The sequence below is a fragment of the Aphidius gifuensis genome, linkage group LG1 (genome assembly GCF_014905175.1).
Source record: "Aphidius gifuensis isolate YNYX2018 linkage group LG1, ASM1490517v1, whole genome shotgun sequence".
Taxonomy (NCBI): Eukaryota; Metazoa; Arthropoda; class Insecta; order Hymenoptera; family Braconidae; genus Aphidius; species Aphidius gifuensis.
In genome coordinates, this window is record NC_057788.1 from 17,893,685 (window position 1) to 17,919,459 (window position 25,775).

The 25,775-nt window shown below is 31.6% G+C and overlaps 2 protein-coding genes and 1 pseudogene across 3 annotated transcripts; 1 reads left to right on the plus strand and 2 right to left on the minus strand.

Annotated features, from left to right (window-relative positions):
• Window positions 1-4,340: 4,340 nt before the first annotated feature.
• LOC122860030 lies at window positions 4,341-7,379 on the minus strand (annotated as a pseudogene).
• A 5,312-nt stretch (window positions 7,380-12,691) lies between these two features.
• On the plus strand, window positions 12,692-16,821 carry LOC122850129 (ATP-binding cassette sub-family F member 2). The gene is made up of 5 exons (XM_044149162.1): window positions 12,692-12,826; window positions 13,168-13,339; window positions 13,414-14,789; window positions 14,879-15,082; window positions 15,287-16,821. The coding sequence occupies exons 2-5, from the start codon at window positions 13,171-13,173 to the stop codon at window positions 15,428-15,430; spliced, it is 1,893 nt and encodes a 630-aa protein (XP_044005097.1). The 5' UTR covers window positions 12,692-12,826; window positions 13,168-13,170; the 3' UTR covers window positions 15,431-16,821.
• A 2,965-nt stretch (window positions 16,822-19,786) lies between these two features.
• On the minus strand, window positions 19,787-23,491 carry LOC122850088 (sorting nexin-25). 2 transcript variants are annotated; one of them, XM_044149109.1, is made up of 5 exons: window positions 23,192-23,491; window positions 22,768-23,093; window positions 21,370-22,666; window positions 20,078-21,300; window positions 19,787-19,993 (listed from the first exon to the last, which is right to left on the minus strand). In XM_044149109.1, the coding sequence occupies exons 2-5, from the start codon at window positions 23,035-23,037 to the stop codon at window positions 19,904-19,906; spliced, it is 2,880 nt and encodes a 959-aa protein (XP_044005044.1). In that variant the 5' UTR covers window positions 23,038-23,093; window positions 23,192-23,491; the 3' UTR covers window positions 19,787-19,903. The 2 variants fall into 2 exon arrangements, with proteins under 2 accessions (XP_044005044.1, XP_044005036.1); XM_044149101.1 differs by having other exon boundaries at window positions 22,768-23,491.
• Between the last annotated feature and the right edge of the window lie 2,284 nt (window positions 23,492-25,775).

Below are 25,775 nucleotides of genomic sequence, written 5' to 3' on the forward strand. Positions count from 1 at the left end.
AATTCACAGGGCAAATTTTTTACAATTTAGGGCATTTTTTTGCCGGTGATGGTGCTTGTAGAATTTTTTTTATATAGATTTTACATACAAAAGCCCTGTGAATTGGACTACTGCACCCGTATTCACAGGGCATTACAATTTAGGGCTTTTTTCATCCACCGGTGGCGCTTGTGGAGCTTTCATATGTAAAATCTATATAAAAAAAATTTTATAAGCGCCATCAATAGCAAAAAAAAGCCCTAAATTGTATAAAATTTGCCCTGTGAATACGGGTGCGGAGAGCTTTATATTGCTCTATTTAGTGTTTGCCAGAGTATGTTTGTATTATGCGCATTGTAAAAAAAAGCGATACAAGTCGCGCACGTTACCCGGGTACTACTAGCGCCCCTCAATTATGCGGCGATCACATAGCGATAGGGTTTTCATATACAGGCGAGATAGAGGGTCCTCCTGCAGTCCAATTCACAGGGCAAATTTTTTACAATTTAGGGCTTTTTTTTGCCGGTAATGGCGCTTGTCAAATTTTTTTTATATAGATTTCACATACAAAAGCTCGACAAGTACGCCAAATACTTGGATATTCCAGACATTTTTAAGTTGGCACATTGAAAAATAGAGCATCCGCAATACATTTCCTTGGTGAAAAAAAACTGGCAGAATCTGTAAGAATCTGACAGAATCTGGCAGTTGTTCCAAAAACCGGTCTAAATCTGTAAGAAGTTGGCAGAATCTGCCAGAATCTGCCATAATCTGTCATAATCTGCCAGAATCTGTCATAATCTGCCATAATCTGTCATAATCTGCCATAATCTGTCATAATCTGCCTGAGTTAACAGGACCTGAGTTAACTTGTAAATGTAAAATTTCCCACAGCCGTGACTAATTGTTATTTTATTGAAACAAGCTGTCTAGTGATGTTTTGTAGGATTGTTCAAAGCCCGGTTTTTAGCGAGGTTCGATTTATTCGAAGTATATTTAAAACCAGTGATTGGTCGATTTTTGAGTTTAATACATTACGCGTAAATTACTATAATTTATATAATTTATGTAATCTTTGTACTTTACTTATGACGCCATTTTGAAAGTCTATTATTCTTTACCGACCGTCAATGAAAAGCAAACTGTCGCTTGATGTTGACATAGTATTTAAAATTGTTTAAATTTTTATTATTTCATCGAAATACTATAGACAATCGTTGCTAAGGGAAGGATGTAACCAAATAAATTAATTCGCAGTCTAGATCATTTTTACAGCTTTTTGACGAAGTAATTTTTTTTTTGATAGAAAATAATGCTGTAAAAATAATATAGACTGCGAATTAATTTATTTGGCAACATCATTTCCTTAGCAACATTTGCCAATAGCTTTTTAATTATATAATTATGGCAAATGTTTCTAAGATCAATTTCTCAGCCATTCGCCAAATTTAATAAAAGAATGCCGAATTACTGACTGTGGAATCAAGGTTTCGTGGTTGCTGTAAGATGGCGCAGTGAACTTTGTGTAAGATACGTCATGTAAAGAACCAGGCCGTATAAATTACTGTTATTTACACGGTATATTACACGTGTAATTTACACTGTAAATTACAGACCCATCACTGTTTAAAACTGACTTTCTTTAATTCATAAATCACGTAGTATTAAAAATGCCATTATTTTAACTATTTTTTAGTTGATTTATTCTTCTAGGTACATTGATTTTATACAATTTCCCTTAATATAACTTAAGATATATTTATTGTTGCACAATTAATTTCATGAATTTATTTTGATAATTTTACGATTTATTATCAACTATATTAATACAGTTTTGAGATTCAACGCATCAATTTTTGGCAGTATTTAACAAATAAAGTATCTAAAATCATATTACTATCCAATAATTGAAATCTTATGCTTTGAATAATTGGACTTTTGCTCACATATAAGATTTCAATTATTTCATAATATGTGTATCAATATAAGTTATTGAAAAGGAGATCAATTAACAATAATGTTTATCTGCATCTGTATTCTTGTCAATGAATGTGATATTAATAACCCTGGTGAAAAAAATCTGGCAGATTCTGTCAGCCGAATATTTGGCTTCCAACAGTCTGCCAGATTTTTCAGATTCTGCCAGATTCTGCCAGTTCAATTGATAAATATTGTTTTTTTTTCAATAAATTGATTTTATTGAATTAATACAACTGATTAGGAGACATCGAACTATTAGTATGTTATAAATTATTCTTTTATAGCTCATTTATCATTATTTTACGTTAGTTGTTATTCAACGATTTTCACATGTGCTCAGGTCAGAGTTAATTCACATATATAGGAACTGAGATTATGATACTTATAAAAATTTATAAAAACATATTCAAGTTTAAAAAAAAAAATGCAACGCTTCGAGATTGAAGTTTCTTGATACCTTACCGTGATGTTTATAATAACCACAATAATTCGTCCAGAATTTTTTTTTTTTTTTAGAATTTTTTCGTAAAAATAGTCTGGCAGATTCTGGCAGATTATGGCAGATTATGACAGATTCTGGCAGATTATGACAGATTATGGCAGATTCTGCCAAATTCTTACAGATTTAGACCGGTTTTTGGAACAACTGCCAGATTCTGTCAGATTCTTACAGATTCTGCCAGTTTTTTTTCACCAAGGAAATGTATTGCGGATGCTCTATTTTTCAATGTGCCAACTTAAAAATGTCTGGAATATCCAAGTATCGAACAGATGATTCTTTCAACCAATAAAATTACGAAATGATCAAATGACAACTATATAAACAAGATAGAAGTTTAGTTTTACTTCATATATTTACGTGTATTATTCATTACCCTAACGGTACGGTTCATCACTTTATGAACCGTTATCAAACGGTCGTCTCAAGGTTGAAATGTGCGCCCTAGCGGAACACTCAACAACAGTTTGATAGCGACTTGTTAATGACATGGGCGCTTATTCAATAGCAAATTAATAGCAAGTACCGACGTGAACCTAGAACCGCCGTTCGTCTAAAAAAATCGTAGGTAGGCTGATTCGACGCGTCTTGAATTGTAGTTAATTGTAGTGAAAAGTGTTTTAATTGTAGTTAAATAAGGGTTGGGAGTAAACTTTTTTAAAAATAGCCTTAGGACATTGCAAATAGGTCAAAAAGCTTCGTTTGGAATTGTAGTTAATTGTAGTGAAAAGGGTTTTAATTGTAGTTCAAAAAATACTTGTGAAAAATTAAAATTAAAATTCTGGAGCAAAACTCATATTAATTTTTCTAGTTATCTCTAACAGTCGTACATAGTCTCTTTAGATGCGTCCTGAATTGTAGTTAATTGTAGTGAAAAGGATTTTAATTGTAGTTCAAAAAATAAGGAATAAATAAAGGGTTGACTTATCAACTTTTTTGAAAATAGTCTTAAGACATTGCAAATAGGTCGGATAGTTTCGTTTGGAATTGTAGTTAATTGTAGTGAAAAGGGTTTTAATTGTAGTTCAAAAAATACTTATGAAAAATAAAAATTAAAATTTCGGAGCAAAACTCATATTAATATTTCTAGTTATCTCTAAAAAAATGTACGTAGTCTCATTAGATGCGTCTTAAATTGTAGTTAATTGTAGTAAAAAACATTTTAATTGTAGTTAAAAAAATAGTGGGCAAAGAAATTGTAGGAATTTTAATATGAATTATTCTACAAAATTTATTGCTTATTTTTTAAACTACAATTAAAACCCTTTTCACTACAATTAACTACAATGCCAAACGAAGCTTTTTTAACTATTTGCAATGTCCTAAGGTTATTTTTGAAAAAGTTTGCTTTTAACCCTTCATGTACCCTTTATTTATTCAACTACAATTAAAATCTTTTCCACTACAATTAACTACAATTCAAGACGCGTCTAATAAGACTACGTACAATTTTTTAGAGATAACTATAGAAATATTAATATGAGTTTTGCTCTGAAATTTTTATTTTTATTTTTCATAAGTATTTTTTGAACTACAATTAAAACCCTTTTCACTACAATTAACTACAATTCCAAACGAAACTATCCGACCTATTTGCAATGTCTTAAGATTATTTTCAAAAAAGTTGATAAGTCAACTCTTTATTTATTCCTTATTTTTTGAACTACAATTAAAATCCTTTTCACTACAACTAACTACAATTCAGGACGCATCTAAAGAGACTATGTACGACTGTTAGAGATAACTAGAAAAATTAATATGAGTTTTGCTCCAAAATTTTAATTTTAATTTTTCACAAGTATTTTTTGAACTACAATTAAAACCCTTTTCACTACAATTCCAAACGAAGCTTTTTGACCTATTTGCAATGTCTTAAGGCTATTTTTAAAAAAGTTTACTTTTAACCCTTTATTTAACCCTTATTTTTTTAACTACAATTAAAACACTTTTCACTACAATTAACTACAATTCAAGACGCGTCGAATCAGCCTACCTACGATTTTTATAGACGAACGGCGGTTCTAGGTTCACGTCGGTATAGCAAGTCAATAGCAAAAAGAATTATGGATTACAAAGGCTCTACTAGCGTTGCCAACTCTGAAAACAGCAATATGGTATGAAGTAGGGGAAAATATGGTAAAATGGACACCATTATGGTATAGAAGGAAATTTTAAATTTTTTATTGAAATAAATTAAATGAAACCATGCAATTAATTTTTTTTATTATTATTTATTACTTATTTTTATTAATATATTTATTTATTAATAATGTCATTTTTCATATTAATTTTTTTTAATTTTCATCATATGAATTTTAGTACTCTTTAATGTAAAATATATTTTTAATTAAAAAACAATATAGGCATATTGTTTAATTTTTTAAAATTAAAATTTTTAGTTTGTATCAAACAAAACTCCCATTAACTCATCATCATTATCATCAATATAATTTTTTTTTTCTTGAATATTTGGTTTATCATACAAAGTACTTGTAGTCATACGTGGAAGCATTTCTTTGGATAGCTTAAATTTAATGCAATTTCCATTGGAAAGAACATGTTGACTAGCTAATAATATTCCACGCATTGTTGGTACAGCTAATTTATTTCTTATTTTTGTTTTAGCCAAATTAATTTTACTGAAAGGTCTCTCACTATCAGCATTTGAGTGTGGGAGTGCTAAAATATTTAACACACACTCGGATAAATTTTTATACAAATATTCATCACCATCATTTTTTATGCTCATCACATTATACATATACCCAAAAAGCATCACACATTACAACATTTTTCATCAACTTCCTGTGTAAGTGTGTGTGCAAATATTGGGGACCAATCAAGAGATCTCTCTAGTCTTCTTGATTGGTAGCAAGGAGGAAGTATGTCTACCAATATGAAAAAAAAATGTTAATGTTTGTAATTAAAAAAAAAAATTTCTGATTTTTTGGTGAAAAAACTAAATTATGGTATATGGTAAAGTCGTTATGGTATATGGTATGGAAGATCAAAATATGGTAAACATACCATAATTATGGTATGGTTGGCAACGCTGGCTCTACATTACACTAAACATATTAAATTGATCTACATCCCTGGTGGAAATATTACTCCGGCATTACTCCGGCATTTCTCCGTTTTTGGCCCATTTCCGGAGAAATTACTCCGGCATGAGGTTGATGGCGGAAAAATTACTCCGGCATGGAATTGATGGCGGAGAAATTACTCCGGCATGAGATTCGTGCCGGAGAAATTATTCCGGCATAAAGTTGATGGCGGAAAAATTACTCCGGCATGAAATTGATGGCGGAGAAATTATTCCGGCATGAGGTTGATGGCGAAGAAATTATTCCGGCATGAAGATGATGGCGGAAAAATTATTCCGGCATGAAGATGATGGCGGAAAAATTACTCCGGCATGAAATTTATGGCGGAGAAATTATTCCGGCATGAGATTCATGCCGTAGAAATTATTCCGGAATGAAGTTGATGGCGGAAAAATTACTCCGGCATGGAATTGATGGCGGAGAAATTATTCCGGCATGATATTCATGCCGTAGAAATTGTTCCGGCATGGGATTAATGCCAGCAAAATTATTCCGGCATGGGATTGATGGCGGAGGAATTATCCCGGCATAGGATTCGTGCCGGAGAAATTATTCTGGCATTAGATCAGTGAAGGAGAAAAAACTCCGGCATAAAACTAGTGGTGGATTCATTTTTCCGACATTAACTTCATGCCGACAAAATTATTCCGGCATGAGATTGACGGCGGAAAAATTACTCCGCCATGAGATTGATGGCGGAGTAAATACTCCGGCATGAAAGTAATGTCGGAAAAATTAGTCCGCCACTAGTTTTATGCCGAAGCATTTTCTTCAGCATTCATCTTATGCCAGAATAATTACTCCGGCATAACATTAATGCCGGAGTAATTAATTCGGCATGAGATTACTAAAAAACAATGTAGAAATGTTATATGTTCATCAATTTTATCAAATATATTTATTTAAACTAACCATCACATTTAATGACTCAGAAAAACTAAAATTATATTTTCGGAATGTGGTATGTTTATAATTAACTGCTTTTCCAAGATCTATAAATTTATCATCAATCATATAATGTACACGCCATGATAAATCAGCAGCACGCATTGACGTAGTTTTGGCATAACACGTTGTTCAACATCTTCTCGTTGTAATAATGTTACAATATACTAACACATGCATCAACAGCTAATAAACGAACAGAATCTTGTTCATCTCGTGCAAGTATAACAAACATTAGAATTGAATCAGATTTTAAATACTCAATTTCAACAACTTTCGCAAATTCTCCCAATTTTGATGATGCTGAACGTCGCCCCATTAGTGTATCATCTTGACATAAATTACAAAAATGATTTCTTAATTCAGCTATTGTTGCTGTACTTACACGTGGATAAGATACACTTATTAAACCACATGTCGATGTTCTTGACGTAAACCAATCACCAGATGCCAAACGTTGTACCAATGGAACAAAATGTATCAACTCACAACGAGTATGTTCAGCACAAAGTGCCAAGGCAATCGTTGAAAGTTTTTTGATTGAATTTAATCGCAGCTATAAAATAAAAATATATTCATTAATTGTAATAAAATAAAATGTTCATCATATTTACATTTTAAACAAATTTTAAGTCAACTGATATGATGAAATTAATATAAAAAAAAACCGCTCCAGTTATAACCTCATTGTTACAAACACTTGCTGACTAAGATCGAGTTATTTTTTTTTTTTCAAACATAAAAAACTTTGGTAATATTTGAAAAATAATAATTATTGTACTTACTTGTAAATTTTTATTTTATAAGTCATCGATCAGAACTGCAATTGGATAAAGACTGTCGTCCGTTGGTGAGTCGGCTGCTGCCATTTTGCTGAACCACAAATTTATCCAAGCAGAATTCATTTATTCTGAGTGTTTTAATATTAGCCCGGGGCACAATATGGCTTTTTTTATTATTTTATTTGTTTATTGATATGATTTTCCATTGCCTTATATACTAGGGCACAACACTACAACTTTTTTCTTTTAACAAGATAATGAATAAAAACAATCTACGTTGCTTCCACTGCTATGCCTGCTATGCTACAGTGGCGCACACATGTATATGAGTAGCGATGGTGAGCAGTAGAGGTGGTATTTCTGGCAGCCGTCCGGCGACTCGGCGAGGATTAGATTATAAATGTGTGAGCGAACTTGACAATTTTTTTATAAAGCATGTGTATGCGGGGTTGGATGTGGTTCTCCATGAACCAAAAGAACACAAAAGAATAGATTGTCATATTATAAAAATGTTCAACCGATGAAAAATACTTCTAGTTTGTCTGCTCAAAAATAGTATTTATTAATAACAATTGTAATATTTTCTCCGCCATCAATCCCATGCCGGAAAAATTTATCCGCCATCAATCTCATGCCGGAGTAATTTCCCCACCATCGATCCCATGCCGGAGTAATTTTCCCACCACCAATCTCATGCCGGAGTAATTTCTCCGCCATCAACCTCATGCCGGAATAATTTCTCCGCCATCAATTTCATGCCGGAGTAGTTTCTCCGCCACCAACCTCATGCCGGAGTAGTTTCTCCGGAAATGGGCCAAAAACGGAGTAATGCCGGAGAAAGCCGGAAAAAGCCGGAGTAACGGCGGAGAAATATTTCTACCAGGGATAAATTAAGGAAAAAATTAACAATGTTCCTATCACATTATTATAGCGTGATTCGATGTCATTTCTCAATAATGATAGCGAAGAAAGATGTTAAATTTTTTTAGGTTATGTCCGAGCTGTCATTCGTTGTTGTCTGAGTTTTGGTAATTTATGGAAACTTACCGCGAGAATGGAATGACATGAAACATCCACTCAATAGCTAGTCAATAGCTAGTTGATAGCAAAAAAAAAAAGTACAAAATACGATATTTATAATTGTTATTGTTTAATTGTTTATTATATTGTTTTTTTAAAAGTTTTCAACAACAATACATAAAATTTAAAAAAACAAAAATTTTTTTTTTTCGTTTAAATTCGTCCAACATCTAGTCAATAGCAAGTCAACAGCAGATCAATAGCAAATTCGTAGCAACTCAATAGCTAGTCAATAGCAAAAAAAAAAAAGTACAAAATACGATATTTATAATTGTTATTGTTTAATTGTTTATTATATTGTTTTTTTAAAAGTTTTCAACAACAATACATAAAATTTAAAAAAACAAAAATTTTTTATTTTCGTTTAAATTCGTCCAACATCTAGTCAATAGCAAGTCAACAGCAGATCAATAGCAAATTCGTAGCAACTCAATAGCTAGTCAATAGCTAGTCAATAGCAAAAAAAAAAAAGTACAAAATACGATATTTATCATTGTTATTGTTTATTGTTGTTGTTTAATTGTTTATTATATTGTTTTTTTAAAAGTTTTTAACAACAATACATAAAATTTAAAAAAACAAAAATTTTTTTTTTTCGTTTAAATTCGTCCAACATCTAGTCAATAGCAAGTCAACAGCAGATCAATAGCAATTAGTAATATAATAATAGCTAGTCAATAGCAAAGTATAAAAATACGATATTTATATTGTTGTTTATTGTTGTTGTTTAATTGTTTATTATATTGTTTAAAGTTTTAACAATACATAAAATTTAAACAAAAATTTTTTCGTTTAAATGTCCAACATCTAGTCAATAGCAATCAACAGCAGATCAATAAGGCAGCAATTGCTGTCAATAGCGTCATAAAAAGTACAAAATGTTTATTATTATTATTGTTGGTTGTTTAATTGTTTATTATATTGTTTTAGTCAACAATACATGCAAAATTTAAAAACAAAAATTTTATTTTCGTTTAAATGTCCAATCTAGTCATTAAGCAGTCAATATCACATAGTAATTAGTCAATAGCTCGTCAATAGCAGTACAAAATACGATATTTATAATTGTTATTGTTTAATTGTTTATTATATTGTTTTTTTAAAAGTTTTCAACAACAATACATAAAATTTAAAAAAACAAAAATTTTTTTTTTTTTTAATTTTATGTATTGTTGTTGAAAACTTTTAAAAAAACAATATAATAAACAATTAAACAACAACAATAAACAATAACAATGATAAATATCGTATTTTGTACTTTTTTTTTTTTGCTATTAACTAGCTATTGACTAGCTATTGAGTTGCTACGAATTTGCTATTGATCTGCTGTTGACTTGCTATTGACTAGATGTTGGACGAATTTAAACGAAAAAAAAAAATATTTGTTTTTTTAAATTTTATGTATTGTTGTTGAAAACTTTTAAAAAAACAATATAATAAACAATTAAACAATAACAATTATAAATATCGTATTTTGTACTTTTTTTTTTTTTGCTATTGACTAGCTATTGACTAGCTATTGAGTTGCTACGAATTTGCTATTGATCTGCTGTTGACTTGCTATTGACTAGATGTTGGACGAATTTAAACGAAAAATTTTAATTTTATGTATTGTTGTTAAAAACTTTTAAAAAAACAATATAATAAACAATTAAACAATAGCAATGATAAATATCGTATTTTGTACTTTTTTTTTTTTTGCTATTAACTAGCTATTGACTAGCTATTGAGTGGATGTTTCATGTCATTCCATTCTCGCGGTAAGTTTCCATAAATTACCAAAACTCAGACAACAACGAATGACAGCTCGGACATAACCTAAAAAAATTTAACATCATTCTTCGCTATCATTATTGAGAAATGACATCGAATCACGCTATAATAATATGATAGGAACATTGTTAATTTTTTCCTTAATTTATGTAGATCAATTTAATATATGTTTAGTGTAATGTAGAGCCTTTGTATCCATAATTCTTTTTGCTATTGACTTGCTATCATTTGCTATTGAATAAGCGCCCATGTCATTAATGACTCTTCCGCTAGGGCGCGAAAAAAACCGAAAACAAACCCTTTTTAAACCTAAAAATAACCAAATTAGAACTAACTGTTAGTTGACCGTTGATGAACCTTGTTCAAACCTTTCGAAAATAATAAAACTGCAGTCCAATTCACAGGGCAAATTTTTTACAATTTAGGGATTTTTTTTGCCGCTAATGGCACTTGTTAAATTTTTTTATATAGATTTCACATCTAAAAGCTTCACAAGCGCTGCGAGTAAAGGAAAAAAGCCCTGAATTGTAATGCCCTGGGTGCATTCCTTTAATAAAAAATTTTTTTTCGTTTTGCAATTTCGCCCTGTAATACCGGCCAAAATTTTATAGGAAAAAGCTGTTTCTTGTAGTGGCAGTACTGGCACATGACATTATTTTTTTTGGCTTCCAATTATATAAATGAAATAAATAGATTGATTGTTGTGATTGGTTGTCACATAGCTCGTACCACACATTATCGTAAACTGTAAAGCCTGGAATATTGCATAGAGAAATTTATCACTTTTGTCGTTGTTTCTGTTTCTAGTTTTTAGACGGTATTACAGGGCGAAATTGCAAAACGAAAAAAAAATTTTTATTAAAGGAATGCACCCATAGATGACAAATAAATATTGTAACCACACAATTTTAATTCTATAATTTTATACGATTTAATAAATAATTATTCTTATTTTCAGCAGAAAGACAAAATATTTTTTTAACTCAATCTTTACTCCACATGGGGTGCATTCCTTTAATAAAAATTTTTTTTTCGCTCTGCAATTTCGCCCTGTAATACCGACAAGTAGCTAGAAACAGAAACAACGACAAAAGTGATCAAATTCTCCATGCAATATCCTAGACTTTACTAATGTCTAGTACGACCTATGTGACAATAACAAGCAAGTACAACAAGTCTATTTTCTATTTATTTCAGTTTGATATAACAATTGAACAGTCATTTAGGTAATTCTTCCAATCATTGGAAGCTTAAAAAAATAATGTCATGTGCCAGTACTGCCACTACAAGAAATAGCTTTTCGTGAAATAAAAATAACAATTTCTTTTTTTTTTTAATTAATATCTTATTATTATTAATTTATTATATTATATTAATAGAATTGAAATTTGATATCAAAACTACAAATTCACAGTTGATGCTGTTTAAATATTTTTATCTTTTCCTTAGCTCTGCTTGTCCTTAGTCATTTATTTATTTAACAAATAAAATACATGTCATTTATTTTTATTAATTTAGAAAAACCGGACAAGCAGTAGAAGAAAAGATGAATAATAATTTTTAATAAATTAATTTCTCCAGAGAAATTGACATTTGGTAACATCTATTCCTTAGACCTGCAATTGCCATGAGTTAATATTTTTTTTTTTAACAAACAAAGCTATCAACAAATGGGCCAAGGAATGGATGTTGTCAAATGTTAATTTCTTTGGAGAAATTAATATTCTTAAAAAATTAACATTTCACAACATTAGCCCATTTGTTGATAGCTTTTATTTGTTTAAAAAAAAAATATTAACTCATGGCATTTGCAGGGCTAAGGAATGGATGTTATACCAAATGTCAATTTCTCTGGAGAAATAAATTTATTAAAAATTATTATTCTGCCAAATAATAATTTTTTATGAATTAATTTCCACAAAATTTTTTGGGCTACATTAATTCTTTAGCTTTATCTTTTTCTTAGCTACTGCTTGTCCTTGGTTTTCTAATTTATTTAAATAAATTATAGGAATAATTTTATTTGTGAAATAAATAAATAAAAACCGAGGAAAAGCAGCAGCTAAGGAATTTATGTGAGCAAAGAAATTAGGTGGTAAGCAACATTAATTTTTTCCCGAAATAACGTCATTAATACACATTAATAATTTTTTAGACATTTATTCATTTAACGAATGTTATTTTGTTTGTTTTAAACGATTTTTAATAATCAATAAAAAAAAATTTATGTCGGTAACAACAGTATTTTCTGAAAAAAATATACCCGCACCCGTATTCACAGGGCAAATTTTATACAATTTAGGGCTTTTTTTTGCCACTGATGGCGCTTATAAAATTTTTTTTATATAGATTTTACATATAAAAGCTCTACAAGCGCCACCGGTGGATGAAAAAAGCCCTAAATTGTAATGCCCTGTGAATACGGGTGCCGATATTTGTTAGAAAAAATATCGGATATCAATATATCGGGGTCAAAAAATATCGGCGATAATATATCGATATATATCGATATAATATCGGCCATTAAATATATCGGTGACTATCGCACATCCCTAGCCGCGGCTGGTTTCACCTTAATGCTCTTTGATGCCCGTACACACGTCTCTGTGCACGTGAAGCTTTTATACTTTTTTTTTTATAAATTAATACCATTTAGATTCTTCTTTACGGCGTTCGATTAGGTAAAAACATGTCAAGTATCAAAAACTTTATTAGATCAATTTTAAATCATTAAATATCCTTTAAAAAAACTTTATTAATTTTGCTAAGACAACAATAGTCACCCATATTTAGTGTAAATTCAACACACGTTTCTTTGAGAATTCAAGTCGGTAGATTCTATGCTTGCTAAGTGCTAATGCCACTACAAATTACCAATATCTAATTCTAATATTTTTCAAATAATTCATCATCAAACATATCGAAACACTAATTTGCCATTTGCATAACAATAAATTAGAACACAATCATAATATTCTTTTGAGACTGATTTTTTATTTTTTCCAATACATAACCTACTTAGAAAATGCCGTCCGACGCAAAGAAAAAGCAACAGCAAAAAAAAAAAGATGCAGCAAAAGCAAGGCAGAGTGGTAAAAAACCAGTATCAAGCCAAAATAAGGCTGAGGATAGTAAGGATCAGTGTCCCCCACTCGCTGACGTACGGAATGGTAGTGAACCCATCAGTGAAGAAGGTAAAATACACTTATTGATATTCTTGTTTATTTCTATAAATACAATAAAAATCCTAAATATATTCTTTCAACAGAGGCTCTATGTCAAAAGCTTGAAGCAGATGCTAGATTAAATGCTGAGGCGCGTTCTTGCACTGGTACACTTTCATCTCATCCACGCAGTCGTGATATAAAAATATCTACATTCTCAATAACATTTCATGGTTGTGAATTATTTCAAGACACAACACTTGAATTGAACTGTGGTAGACGTTATGGTTTACTGGGTCCAAATGGTTGTGGTAAATCGGCTCTCCTTCAAGTACTTGGTAATCGTGAAGTACCAATACCAGAATCGATTGATATATTTCATTTGACACGCGAAATGCCTGCAAGCAGTAAAACAGCATTAGAGTGTGTGATGGAAGTTGATGAAGAACGTGTACGCTTAGAAAAACTTGCTGAAGAATTAATTGAATGTGGTGAAGATGATGCACAAGATCAATTGATGGATGTTTATGAACGTCTTGATGATATGTCTGCTGATACTGCTGAAGCACGTGCTGCTCATTTATTAAATGGTCTTGGTTTTACAACAAAAATGCAAAATACAGCAACAAGAGACTTTTCTGGTGGTTGGAGAATGAGAATTGCCCTTGCTCGTGCACTTTATGTTAAACCACATTTACTTCTACTTGACGAACCAACAAATCATCTTGATCTTGATGCTTGTGTATGGCTCGAAGAAGAATTAAAAACTTATAAAAGAATTCTTGTTATAATATCACACTCACAAGATTTTCTAAATGGTATTTGTACAAATATAATGCATGTTGATAAAAATCAATTAAAATATTATACTGGTAATTATGAAGCATTTATTAAAACACGTGCTGAATTATTAGAAAATCAAGCTAAACAATATAACTGGGAGCAAGATCAAATTGCTCATATGAAAAATTATATTGCACGTTTTGGTCATGGTTCTGCAAAATTAGCAAGACAAGCACAATCTAAAGAAAAAACATTGGCTAAAATGGTTGCTCAAGGTTTAACTGAAAAAGTATCATCAGATAAAGTCCTCAATTTTTATTTTCCATCATGTGGTACGATACCACCACCAGTTATTATGGTACAAAATGTTAGTTTTCGCTATAATGATAATTCACCATGGATTTATAAAGATTTAGAATTTGGTATTGATCTTGATACTAGATTGGCACTTGTTGGTCCAAATGGTGCTGGTAAGAGTACCTTGCTTAAATTGTTGTATGGTGATTTATTCCCAACAAGTGGCATGATACGTAAAAATAGCCATCTTCGTATTGCAAGATATCATCAGCATTTGCATGAGTTGCTTGATCTGGAATTATCACCACTTGAATACATGATGAAAAGTTTTCCAGAAATCAAGGAAAGAGAAGAAATGAGAAAAATTATTGGACGTTATGGATTAACTGGCCGTCAACAGGTTCATATTATTATTTCTCTTTTTTGTTTTACTTGTTCGATTACAATGACGAAGTTTTAAAAAATATATTTATTTCAAATATCTTTAAGGTTTGTCCGATTCGCCAACTGTCAGATGGTCAACGTTGTCGTGTTGTGTTCGCCTACTTAGCGTGGAAAGTACCACATTTACTGTTGATGGATGAACCTACTAATCATTTGGACATGGAAACAATTGATGCACTTGCTGATGCAATCAACGATTTTGATGGTGGCATGGTTCTTGTTTCTCACGATTTCCGACTTATTAATCAGGCATGTTTGTTGTTTTCTTAAAATTATATTTCGTTTCAAGTGCATTACTACATATTGTAGTCACATACTCTTGTTAAAAAAAAGGATTCGTTACGAGTTCGAAGTGCCAAATGGACGCTACGTTGGCTTATTATTTACTTGTAACAAAAAAAACAATACTTCATCGAAAAAAAAAAGTATAAATTTAAATCATTTTTGTTATAGGTTGCTGAAGCAATTTGGGTGTGTGAAAATGGTACGGTCACCAAGTGGGAAGGTAATATCTTGGACTACAAAGAACATTTAAAGAGCAAAATCCTAAAGGACAATCAAAAACGTCAAAAGGATCTTATGAACCGGGGAAAATAATAGTTGATTTATATATTCTTTTCAATTTTTTTTTTCTTTTTGTATAAGATTTATTTTTGGATTTTCGTGAAGACATTAATTAATAATAATCATAGCGATTGGTTAAATTACTATGTATTTACTTTATTATTATATAGTCTTGACTAAAATCCACTTAATCTCCTTTTAGATAATTTATTCGAAATCGATATAAAAACATTTCAAATAACATGACAACTGAGCAATGATTAAGCAATAAGCTGGTAATATCTTGAAACATAGGTCACCTGAAATTATGATATTTAAAATTACTTCCCACTGGAACTCTCATCATCGGAAGTGACGAGTGAATATTAAAAGCTACCAAATCTGGAGCAAATATTTATGTTGAATAAAAAATCTAGCGAATGGAGTTGAAAGAAGTAGATTAAAGAATGTTTAGTTTTTTATTTATCCCATTCGATAATTCCCCACACAAAGCACGCAGTATCACTGAAATCGTTTGATAACCATGATGCACTTGTGGGAAAATTAATATTGATTTGTACGTCCGTAACCTAGCTTAAATGTTGCTTAATTAAAATGTGTGGATTGATGTCTTTTTTTGTTAATTTAAATCAAGAAGACTCGAGACCATTCAACTACGCATGCTCAAAAATAAATTGGAAAAAAAATAAACCACTGAAAGAAAGCACCTAGCATTATTTTTATAATTACTCCAAAATGTTTATTTAAAATAAAAAAAGTTCTTAAACATAAATTTATTGTTTTATAATTTAATCTTTAAAAACCAGGAATGTGATAGAGAACATGAAATATAATAGAGCATGGTAGAAATACTACTTCTACCATGTAATAGACACTGAAATATAATAAAACTGGAAGGTGAACTCCTATGCTTAGCCAATGCACGGAGTGTCGCTAGAGATAGCAATATATTGGATGGTGTTCCCTCTCACTCACGCATGCGCATATTAAATCTTGTACAGTCAACGTCAAAACAAACTAGTACTACACGATATAAAAGTTACCAGTGATGGGTAATTCGACGATTTTCGGGGTATCATACAATCATACGTATGATACGTATGATACGTATCATACTACGTAAAGTGTATGATAGTTGAAAGTGCCCTCTTTTTTTATAAAATGAACTAAATGATTTATCAAACTCTCACTCACACCACTGTACACAGCTGTCAAACTTTTTATTTTATTACACGATCATGGTAGAAATATACAGGTATGTCCATGCAACGGACGAAAACAAAAATCTACTGCGCAGACCATTGGCGGCCATCTTGTTTGCATGTGTGTAAATCTGTGTGTCCGTCATATTATTATTATTGTACTATTAATTATTTATGTATGGCATGCTTAAAAGTTACATTAATCATAAATAAAAACTTTAAAAATATTATTTGATAATTCTACGTATTTATAGATGTTGCAAAACAATTAGAAATTGAACTTTTACTTTTTCACAAAAAAACAATTTGAAAAAATAAAAGAAATTTGTACATATTTAGTTAACAAACTAGAAGTTTGGATAAAAAGAACAATATAAATATTGCACTGGATGCAATACAATGTTTGGTACATACTTGTACGTACTTTTGACTCAAAGTTTTTAATGAGCAAATTATAGAAGATACAATAAAAAAAAAAGAAAAATTAGTTAAAAAAAATATGTAACAAAGCTTAATATGTATTTTATTTATTATTTTTTATATAATTAATCATGTGTTTATGTATTTTTATTATTTTAATCTTCTATTAAGATCATCTTTAATATGTATTTTAATTTATAATTTAAATAAAGTCGCGCCACTTTAGCCAATATGGCAACCGGTGGTCAGCACTTCTCATTGGCTTAAAAAAACGTATGCGCATGGACCTACCTGTATATTTCTACCATGTACACGATAAATAATAAATAAATTCATCAACGTGTATAAAAAATTTTATTAGAATTAAAATATTATACGAGAAAATGATTCAACAGTTATTATTATGACTTCTTTAATTCAAGTATGCTAATATGATGAAATAGGTCAACTTGGCAAATAGGTCTCCCAGATTAATATAATACGTTTCTCATGAAGAACGACAGGGAAAATATATTTGTGATATTGAGTGATTATTGAGTTGAATTATCTGTGTGATTATAATCTCATAATTACTGTATTTATTATTTTTTTTTTGCAAGCTAATGAACCTATCTTTTTTCTTGGCATTTCATGATGTTCCGTAGAACTTGTCAAAACCCTCCTTGCCCACATATCATGTCTATTATCTCATTTTTAGTGTTCCGTAGGACACTTATGTTTTCGCTTTTCTGTGACTTTTTGTTATTTTGAGATAAAACGAGAAGTCCTGCAGTCCAATTCACAGGGCATTACAATTTAGGGCTTTTTTCCTCCACTGGCGGCGCTTGTGAAGCTTTTGTATGTAAAATCTATATGAAAAAAATTTTACAAGCGCCATCAGCGGCAAAAAATAGCCCTAAATTGTAAAAAATTTGCCCTGTGAATCGGACTGCAGAATCGAATTGGCTTGTGAGGTGCTCATTCTCTTTATTTTTTTTGGCCAAAAGCAATGGTCATATTTATTTCCAATTTCGGGGCCTTATTGGATTTAATATGCCCATTTTTGGACATGGCCCAATTCCAAATATTGACGGATCAATTCCGATAATGTTTTAATCGACGACGCTTCATCTGTAGACTCTACGAAATTTTTTTTTAATTTTTCGGTCGTTTATTTTTTTACTCAACGATATGTAGTGTCACAAATTGTTTTTTCGCGATATTTTTTGAACCGCTGAACCGAGTTAGTCGATGTTAAAACAAATTTAGGTTTTTTTTTTCCAAAAACAGACATGATATTTTTTTTTACTTTTTGGGCCTTATTAGATTTAATATGCCCATTTTTGGACATGGCCCAATTCCAAATATTGACCGATCAATTCCGGCACCGTTTTAATCGACGACGCTTCATCTGTAGACTCTACAATATTTTTTTCAAATTTTTCGGTCGTTTATTTTTTTTTTTATTCAACGATATGTAGTGTCACAAATTGTTTTTTCGCGATATTTTTTGAACCGCTGAACCGAGTTAGTCGATGTTAAAACAAATTTAAGTTTTTTTTTTTTTTCCAAAAACAGACATGATATTTTTTTTTACTTTTTGGGCCTTATTAGATTTAATATGCCCATTTTTGGACATGGCCCAATTCCAAATATTGACCGATCAATTCCGGCAATGTTTTAATCGACGACGCTTCGTCTGTAGACTCTATGATATTTTTTTCAAATTTTTCGGTCGTTTATTTTTTTTTTTATTTAACGATATGTAGTGTCACAAACTGTTTTTTTACAATATTTTTGTAAACAGCAAGAAAAAAAATAAAAAATCCTACGGAACACTCAGGGTGCACCTTGGGGAACTTGACTATCTTTTTTTTTATTGTAATTTTTGAGATTATTCAAATAAAATACACACAATCATTTTCCGTTAGTCGATTTATTAATGAATATTAATAAATTCTTGAGATTACTTATTATGTTGGATGTTGACATATTGTTTTTGGGCGCCAAATATGTGTATAATGGCGGATAGGCAAAATGGCGTCAGTAAAATAGTTTAAAAAGTGAAATGTAGAGGCGCTTTTAATGTATGATACATGGTGTATGATAATGGAGATGTATCATACTGTATGATACAGTGTATGATACTGCTGTATGATACACCGGTATCATACCTACCCAACACTGATTTCAGTACAGTCTCAACCAACTTTAGTTGACGTGACTGTACCGACAAGGACAAAAGCCCATCCATTGAATCTCTCTCTCGGCGACACTAAGTTCGGCTTCCAGTTTTATTATATTTCAGTGGTAATAGAGTGCATCAAATATTTGGGGGGTGGATTCGGGAGTAGGGATGCGCAATGGACCGAAATGATTAATCAGCGCATAGCAACAATTGAAGTTATAATATTTTTTAATAAATTGAAAAACTCCCAATGGGATTTTTGCATATTATTTTTCTCCAAAGAAATATCTCCCATCTAAAAAAAAAAAACTTAAAAAAGTTGAAAATTCAATAAATCCAGGCTGCCTGCGCCTCCAAATATCAATTAATTATTATTAATTCAACTATTAACTCCCAAAGAAAATTAACTTCACTCCAATATTCTCCAAAAAAACACCAAAAGAATCCATATAGTTTATTCTGATTCCATCAACCCCAGGCTAATTAGATCTGAACGAACATTATTCAAATTTTTTGGTCATATATTTTTTTTTGAATTTGTGGTATAAAACCAGCTCTACTCAATAATAATTGTGTTTTTTTCATATAAGAGTACGATACTTTAACTTTTTTCTTTGGTTTATTTTTGTCCTTATCAAATTTTAGTTTTATCATATGTTACACATAATATAATATTAGTAAATAGTAATCCTGTAGTTAACTTTGAACATGTTTATATTATATGACTAGCTTTCTATTAGACTTGTTGTGTTTTGATATCTGATCAAGCTCAGGGAATACTTCATACATTAATACTGTAATAACATCCTGAAAAATTTATGATAAAATAAAAAACAGATATAAATAAAAAAATGGAAATATTATAATCTATCACTAAATTTTTAAACTCACGTAAAATAGCTGTTTATTGAGATTGACATTTTGAAGTGTGTCAAAAACTTTAGTTGCTCCTCTTTGCGCACTTTCAACTCCAACAAGGCTAGTAAGAACTTCGGGCAAATTATCTAAAAATTGTTTTCTAGCTTCACCCCGAGTTTTCAATTTACCCTCGTCTGTCTTCGACGGTGGACTCAATGCGAGTTGTCCATTTGGCCACCACGATTTAGTAAAAAGTTGAATATAATAATGAAGCATCGCTTCAGAAAAAACCCAACTAACCATGTCTCTAATTTGTCTATTAATTGTTCGTCCATATGTTATTTGAACAAATGTTATAAGTGATCTTCTAACCCAGCGAAAAACCCCACGTAAATCAAAAATTTCACCCAAGAAGGCGTAGAGTGGTTCAGCTATTGCGTCTTTACCAGTGCCTAGATATCCTTCTGGAACTGTTTTACCATTTTCATTGTCATCAACCAGTAGTGAATAATCGTCTTCATCATCTTTTTCTTTTGAATCAACACTCGTTCCAGAATTAGTTTTAAACAATGTTGAAAATGAAAATCTCGATTTTTTAGGTGATGTTGAAGTGTGTTTTAGATGTTCTGAACTTGGACTCAAAAATGCATATAAAGCCTCACTCTGATTTAATTTATCATCCTTTAAAACAAAATTTAAATATTTTTGAGTTTGTAATTTTGCTTTGTCCAATGAATTTTTATCAGTTTTGCCGAAGAATTTAAGTGGTTGAGAAGGTAATTCAAGGTTTTTAACACTTGAGCACAGTTGACGAAGTTTCCTATGAACTTCTTGGAATTCTGGCAATGTTCGAAAGACAACCCACCCCGTAGTGATGCCATCTGGGCTTGTTTCATCTTCTACCATGTGGACAACAAGAATAAATTGTGGTGGATCACCATTGTCAGGTATTTCAGCACTTTGTACATCAGCTCGCCACCGACCTAGATGCTTTGACCACATTTCTGTGTGTGTTAAATGTGCTTCAAGCTGTCTTTTTTCACCCTGAAGCCATTCAACTTCTTTTGCCAAAACACTTAGTACTCGACTTTCAGGTTTCAATGATGATTTTAAAGCTTGGAGGGCTTGCATTTTATTACTCAATTTTTCTTGCAATTGATCAAGTTTACTACGCGCATAATTCGAGTGTTCACCAACTAAAAGCGTCGCTGATTCGAGAATAGCACCATCTGAATTTCGACGATCATCTGATGTACCTAGAAATTAATAATTCAATCATCATTTATCATATAAGATATTATAATACATTAATTTAAAATATTCACCATCAACTATATTTGATAATTCCTTCAACATTCTGTTATATTGTTCACTGACTAGAAATGAAGTATAATATTTTTCCTCCAACGTTTTGACAACATCATCTTGGATTTCGTAAAAAATATCTGGACCTTTGTCACCAAGTAAAAATGCCTCAATTCGTTTTCTTACATTTTTATCAACTTTTATTTCAGCTGTTGTTGATTTGATGTAAGTATAAAAAATTTCAGCACCGAGCTGATGCCAATTTGATTTATCAGCACTTTTCAATTCTTGGACAGCAGCATAGTAACCAAGTAAATCATGGCATGCAACTTGTTCAAGAAATTGAGAAAGATATTTACGGCCAATAACATTCTCGAGAACAGCTTGTAGCGATAAAATTTTTGTATCATTAGTCGCTGTTGGATCAATAATATCACAGTCGATTGAGAACCCATCCCAACCAAGTGTTCGCATATGGTTCTCACACGTTTCTTTAGCGTATGTTAATTGGCTTATATAACGTTTTAATTTATTCGCTTGATCTACATCAGATCTTCCAAGTGTATTACTCTCAGGATCTAGACCCTGGGACCTTTTGACATTTTGAATCGTCGTTGCTTGCATTATTTCCGTAACAATATTGTATTTGATGTGTTTTAAAATTTCAATATCATTTGTATTTTTAATTGTTCTGACAAAATCTTCAAACGACTCAGCATATTCATAAGTTTTACGATGCATTGCTGCAGTCAACTTTTGCTGTTCAATATAAACTAAAATTTTTTGATTTATATAGTCAGGATCTGTTATCAAATCAATAGCGGGCTTCAAAATTTTACATGCTATAATTTCACGAAGAAGATATTTTGTTGGCGATAATGAATAGCTTCTTGGTAAAAAAAATAAAACAAAAACTTCTGATACTTTACGTAAAAAATTAAGTTCTTTTTCCTTGGAGGTCAGGTGAGAGGACAGAATGAAATTTGGATTGTCACCTTCACCGGCCGTTGACTGTGCAAGACGAATTTTTTCAAAATGAAATATTACTTTGTTGACGATGCTGCAGGCAATTAGTTTAGTTAAGTCGATTCTGGAAAAACGTTCATAGAGACTTTCAAGAGATCCCCAAATATCTTGCTTGATTTTTTCAGTTATTTCTTCAGGATATAAAGCCAAATCATTCAACCAAGTGTTGATGAAGTCACGAAATGCAAGTTCAAGTAAGTTTTGAAGAGCTGCATCAACTGGACGTGATAATATCATTGGGTATTTTAATGGTTTGTGATTTTCTTTTGATAGTTTTTTTTCAAATCCACTCTGTAACAGACAAATAATGGAAATGGGATAATGGATAATTCAATCATGGAATTTTATTTTTGTATAACTAATAAAGTGAAGAAATTATTTTTTCTATGTACCATAAGTAGTTTACTAAATGCCTCAATTTCAGCTACTGTCTTTTCTGATCCACCGCCAGTTTGGTGCAAAGTTGACAAGGCGACATGGATCAACATCACAACAGAAGGACCAACAAAAAAACAAGATATTGTTAACAGTATGAAAACAAATAGCCATAGTAGATTTTTCCATAATGAAAACAAGCCTATGGCAAAAAATCCAACTATCACACTTGTCAAAATAAAGTTACAGTTTTCTAATATAACTAATTGACTGATAACTTGACCCATATTGATATGAATACAACGAATTTAGATATTTTTCATTCAGCCTAGTAATTAAATCTCTTTAAAAGTTTAATGTCGAAATTGTCGATTAAGGCGTGTGGCCACTATCATAGTTTTTCGAACAAGTTCTATGCCATTGCCATAGTCCATTTATTACCAGAAACATCTAGATTATTCCCAGTTATCACTGAAAAAGTCAGTTGTTTCTGGTAATAAATGGACTATGGCATAGAACTTGTTCGAAAAACTATGCTAGTGGCCACACGCCTTTAGAGTAGTGGTCTTCGATATTGAGCGCAAGAAGACTAGAAGACACGAGCATCTACTCGGTATGCCGAGTACCCAACTATTCGGTATTTTTTTCCCCCGATATACCGGTACTCGGTATTTTTTTGGCCAATATCGGACACAAGTACTTTGACCGGTGGTGACCCCAAAGTGAACTAAAGCGGTGTCTCTACTCTCTACGCTATAGGGCCGGCACCCGTATTCACAGGGCAAATTTTATACAATTTAGAGCTTTTTTTTGCCACTGATGGCGCTTATAAATTTTTTTTTATATAGATTTTACATATAAAAGCTCCACGAGCGTCACCGGTGGATGAAAAAAGCCCTAAATTGTAATGCCCTGTGAATACGGGTGCGGTTTTGTAATCGACAGTTAAGCGGTGTCTCCACGCTATAGAAATCTCATGCAAGTTCTTGCAGCAAGGGGTGCATTCCTTTAATAAAAATTTTTTTTTCGTTTTGCAATTTCGCCCTGTAATACCGACTAAAAACTAGAAACAGAAACAACGACAAAAGTGATAAATTTCTCTATGCAATATTCCACGCTTTACAGTTTACGATAATGTGTGGTACGAGCTATGTGACAATAACAAACAATCACAACAAGTCAATTTTCTATTTATTTCAGTTTGATATAAACATTGAACAGTTATCCATCTAATAATTGGAAGCCAAAAAAAATAATGTCATGTGCCAGTACTGCCACTACAAGAAACAGCTTTTTCCTATAAAATTTTGGCCGGTATTACAGGGCGAAGCTGCAAAACGAAAAAAAAATTTTTATTAAAGGAATGCACCCAATGGCTCAAACTCACGACAAGCAACATTTCGCTTGTAAAAATGGCCGAAATAATTCTGAGCGATCTGAGCATGCGCAAATCCGTGAGATAGTGTCGAACTTGTGACTTAAATCACGGAGGCACTGTGTTTATATGCAGTGTAAATAGTCAGCTGTCAGTAGTGCTACAAAAATAAAAACCAAATAATTATAAAAACATTTGGGCATGACACCACATTACACAAAAAAATATATAAACAAAACCTTGAGTAAAATTATTCAATTAAAAAAGAATTTAAAAAATACTCCAAAATTTAATCAAAACATCAATATTGAGATTTTAATAAGGTTATATTTATTTATTTTTTGAACCGTGACAATAGCACAGCTCATACTGAAATCACGGATTCGCGCATGCCCAGTAGGTCCGTAGGAACAGCGGCCATGTTTACAAGCGAAATGTTGCTTGTCGTGAGTTTGAGCCCCAAGATCTTGCACGAAAAAATGGAACATGTCCCATTAGCTGCAGCATGCACCCGTATTCAGAGGATGTTCTCATTAGAGCGTTTTTTTTCCGATGGTGGCGTTTGTGAAGCTTTTCTATGTGAAATCTATATAAAGGCGTGTGGCCACTAGCATAGTTTTTCGAACAAGTTCTATGCCATAGTCCATTTATTACCAGAAACTGACTTTTTTAGTGATAACTGGGAATAATCTAGATGTTTCTGGTAATAAATGGACTATGGCATAGAACTTGTTCGAAAAACTATGCTAGTGGCCACACGCCTTAAAAAAAATTTTGTCAAGCGCCATCAGCGGAAAAAAAAGCTCTAATGAGAACAATTTTGCCCCGTGAATACGGGTGCAGCGATAGTCTTGAGGATGATTCGCATTCGCGTCGTGAGTCGCTCGGCACTGACGCAGGCACTTGCGAGTCTTGCGACTTTTCTAAAACGAAGACGCAGGTCGCAGAATGCTTGCGGATTTCATGCAGAGGATGTTTCATTAGGGTGCTTTATGGCGCTTGTGAAGCTTTTCTATGTAAAATCTATATAAAAAGTTCACAAGCGCCGCCATCGGAAAAAAAAAGCCCTAATGAGAACATCCTCTGAATACGGGTGCAGTGATGGGTGGTGATGGGTAATTCGACGATTTTCGGGGTATCATACGTATCATACGTATGATAGTTGAAACTGCCCTCTTTTTTTATAAAATGAACTAAATGATTTATTAAACTCTCACTCACACCACTGTACACAGCTGTCAAACTGTTTTTTTTTTATTACACGATAAATAATAAATAAATTCATCAACGTGTATATTTAAAAAATTTTATTAGAATTAAAACATTATACGAGAAAATAATTTAACAGTTAATATTATGACTTCTTTAAAAAATTAACTCAAGAGTTTGCCTGGAATATATCAAAGTATGCCAATATGATGAAAGAAGTCAACTTGGCAAATAGGTCTCCCGGATTAATATAATACGTTCCTCATAAAGAACGACAGGGAAAATATATTTGTGATATTGAGTGCTGTTAAATTATCCGTGTGATTATAATCTCATAATTGCTGTATTTATTATTTTTTTTTTGCAAGCTAATGAAACTATCTTTTTTCCTGGCATTTCATGATGTTCCTTAGAACCTGTCAAAACCCTCCTTGCCCACAT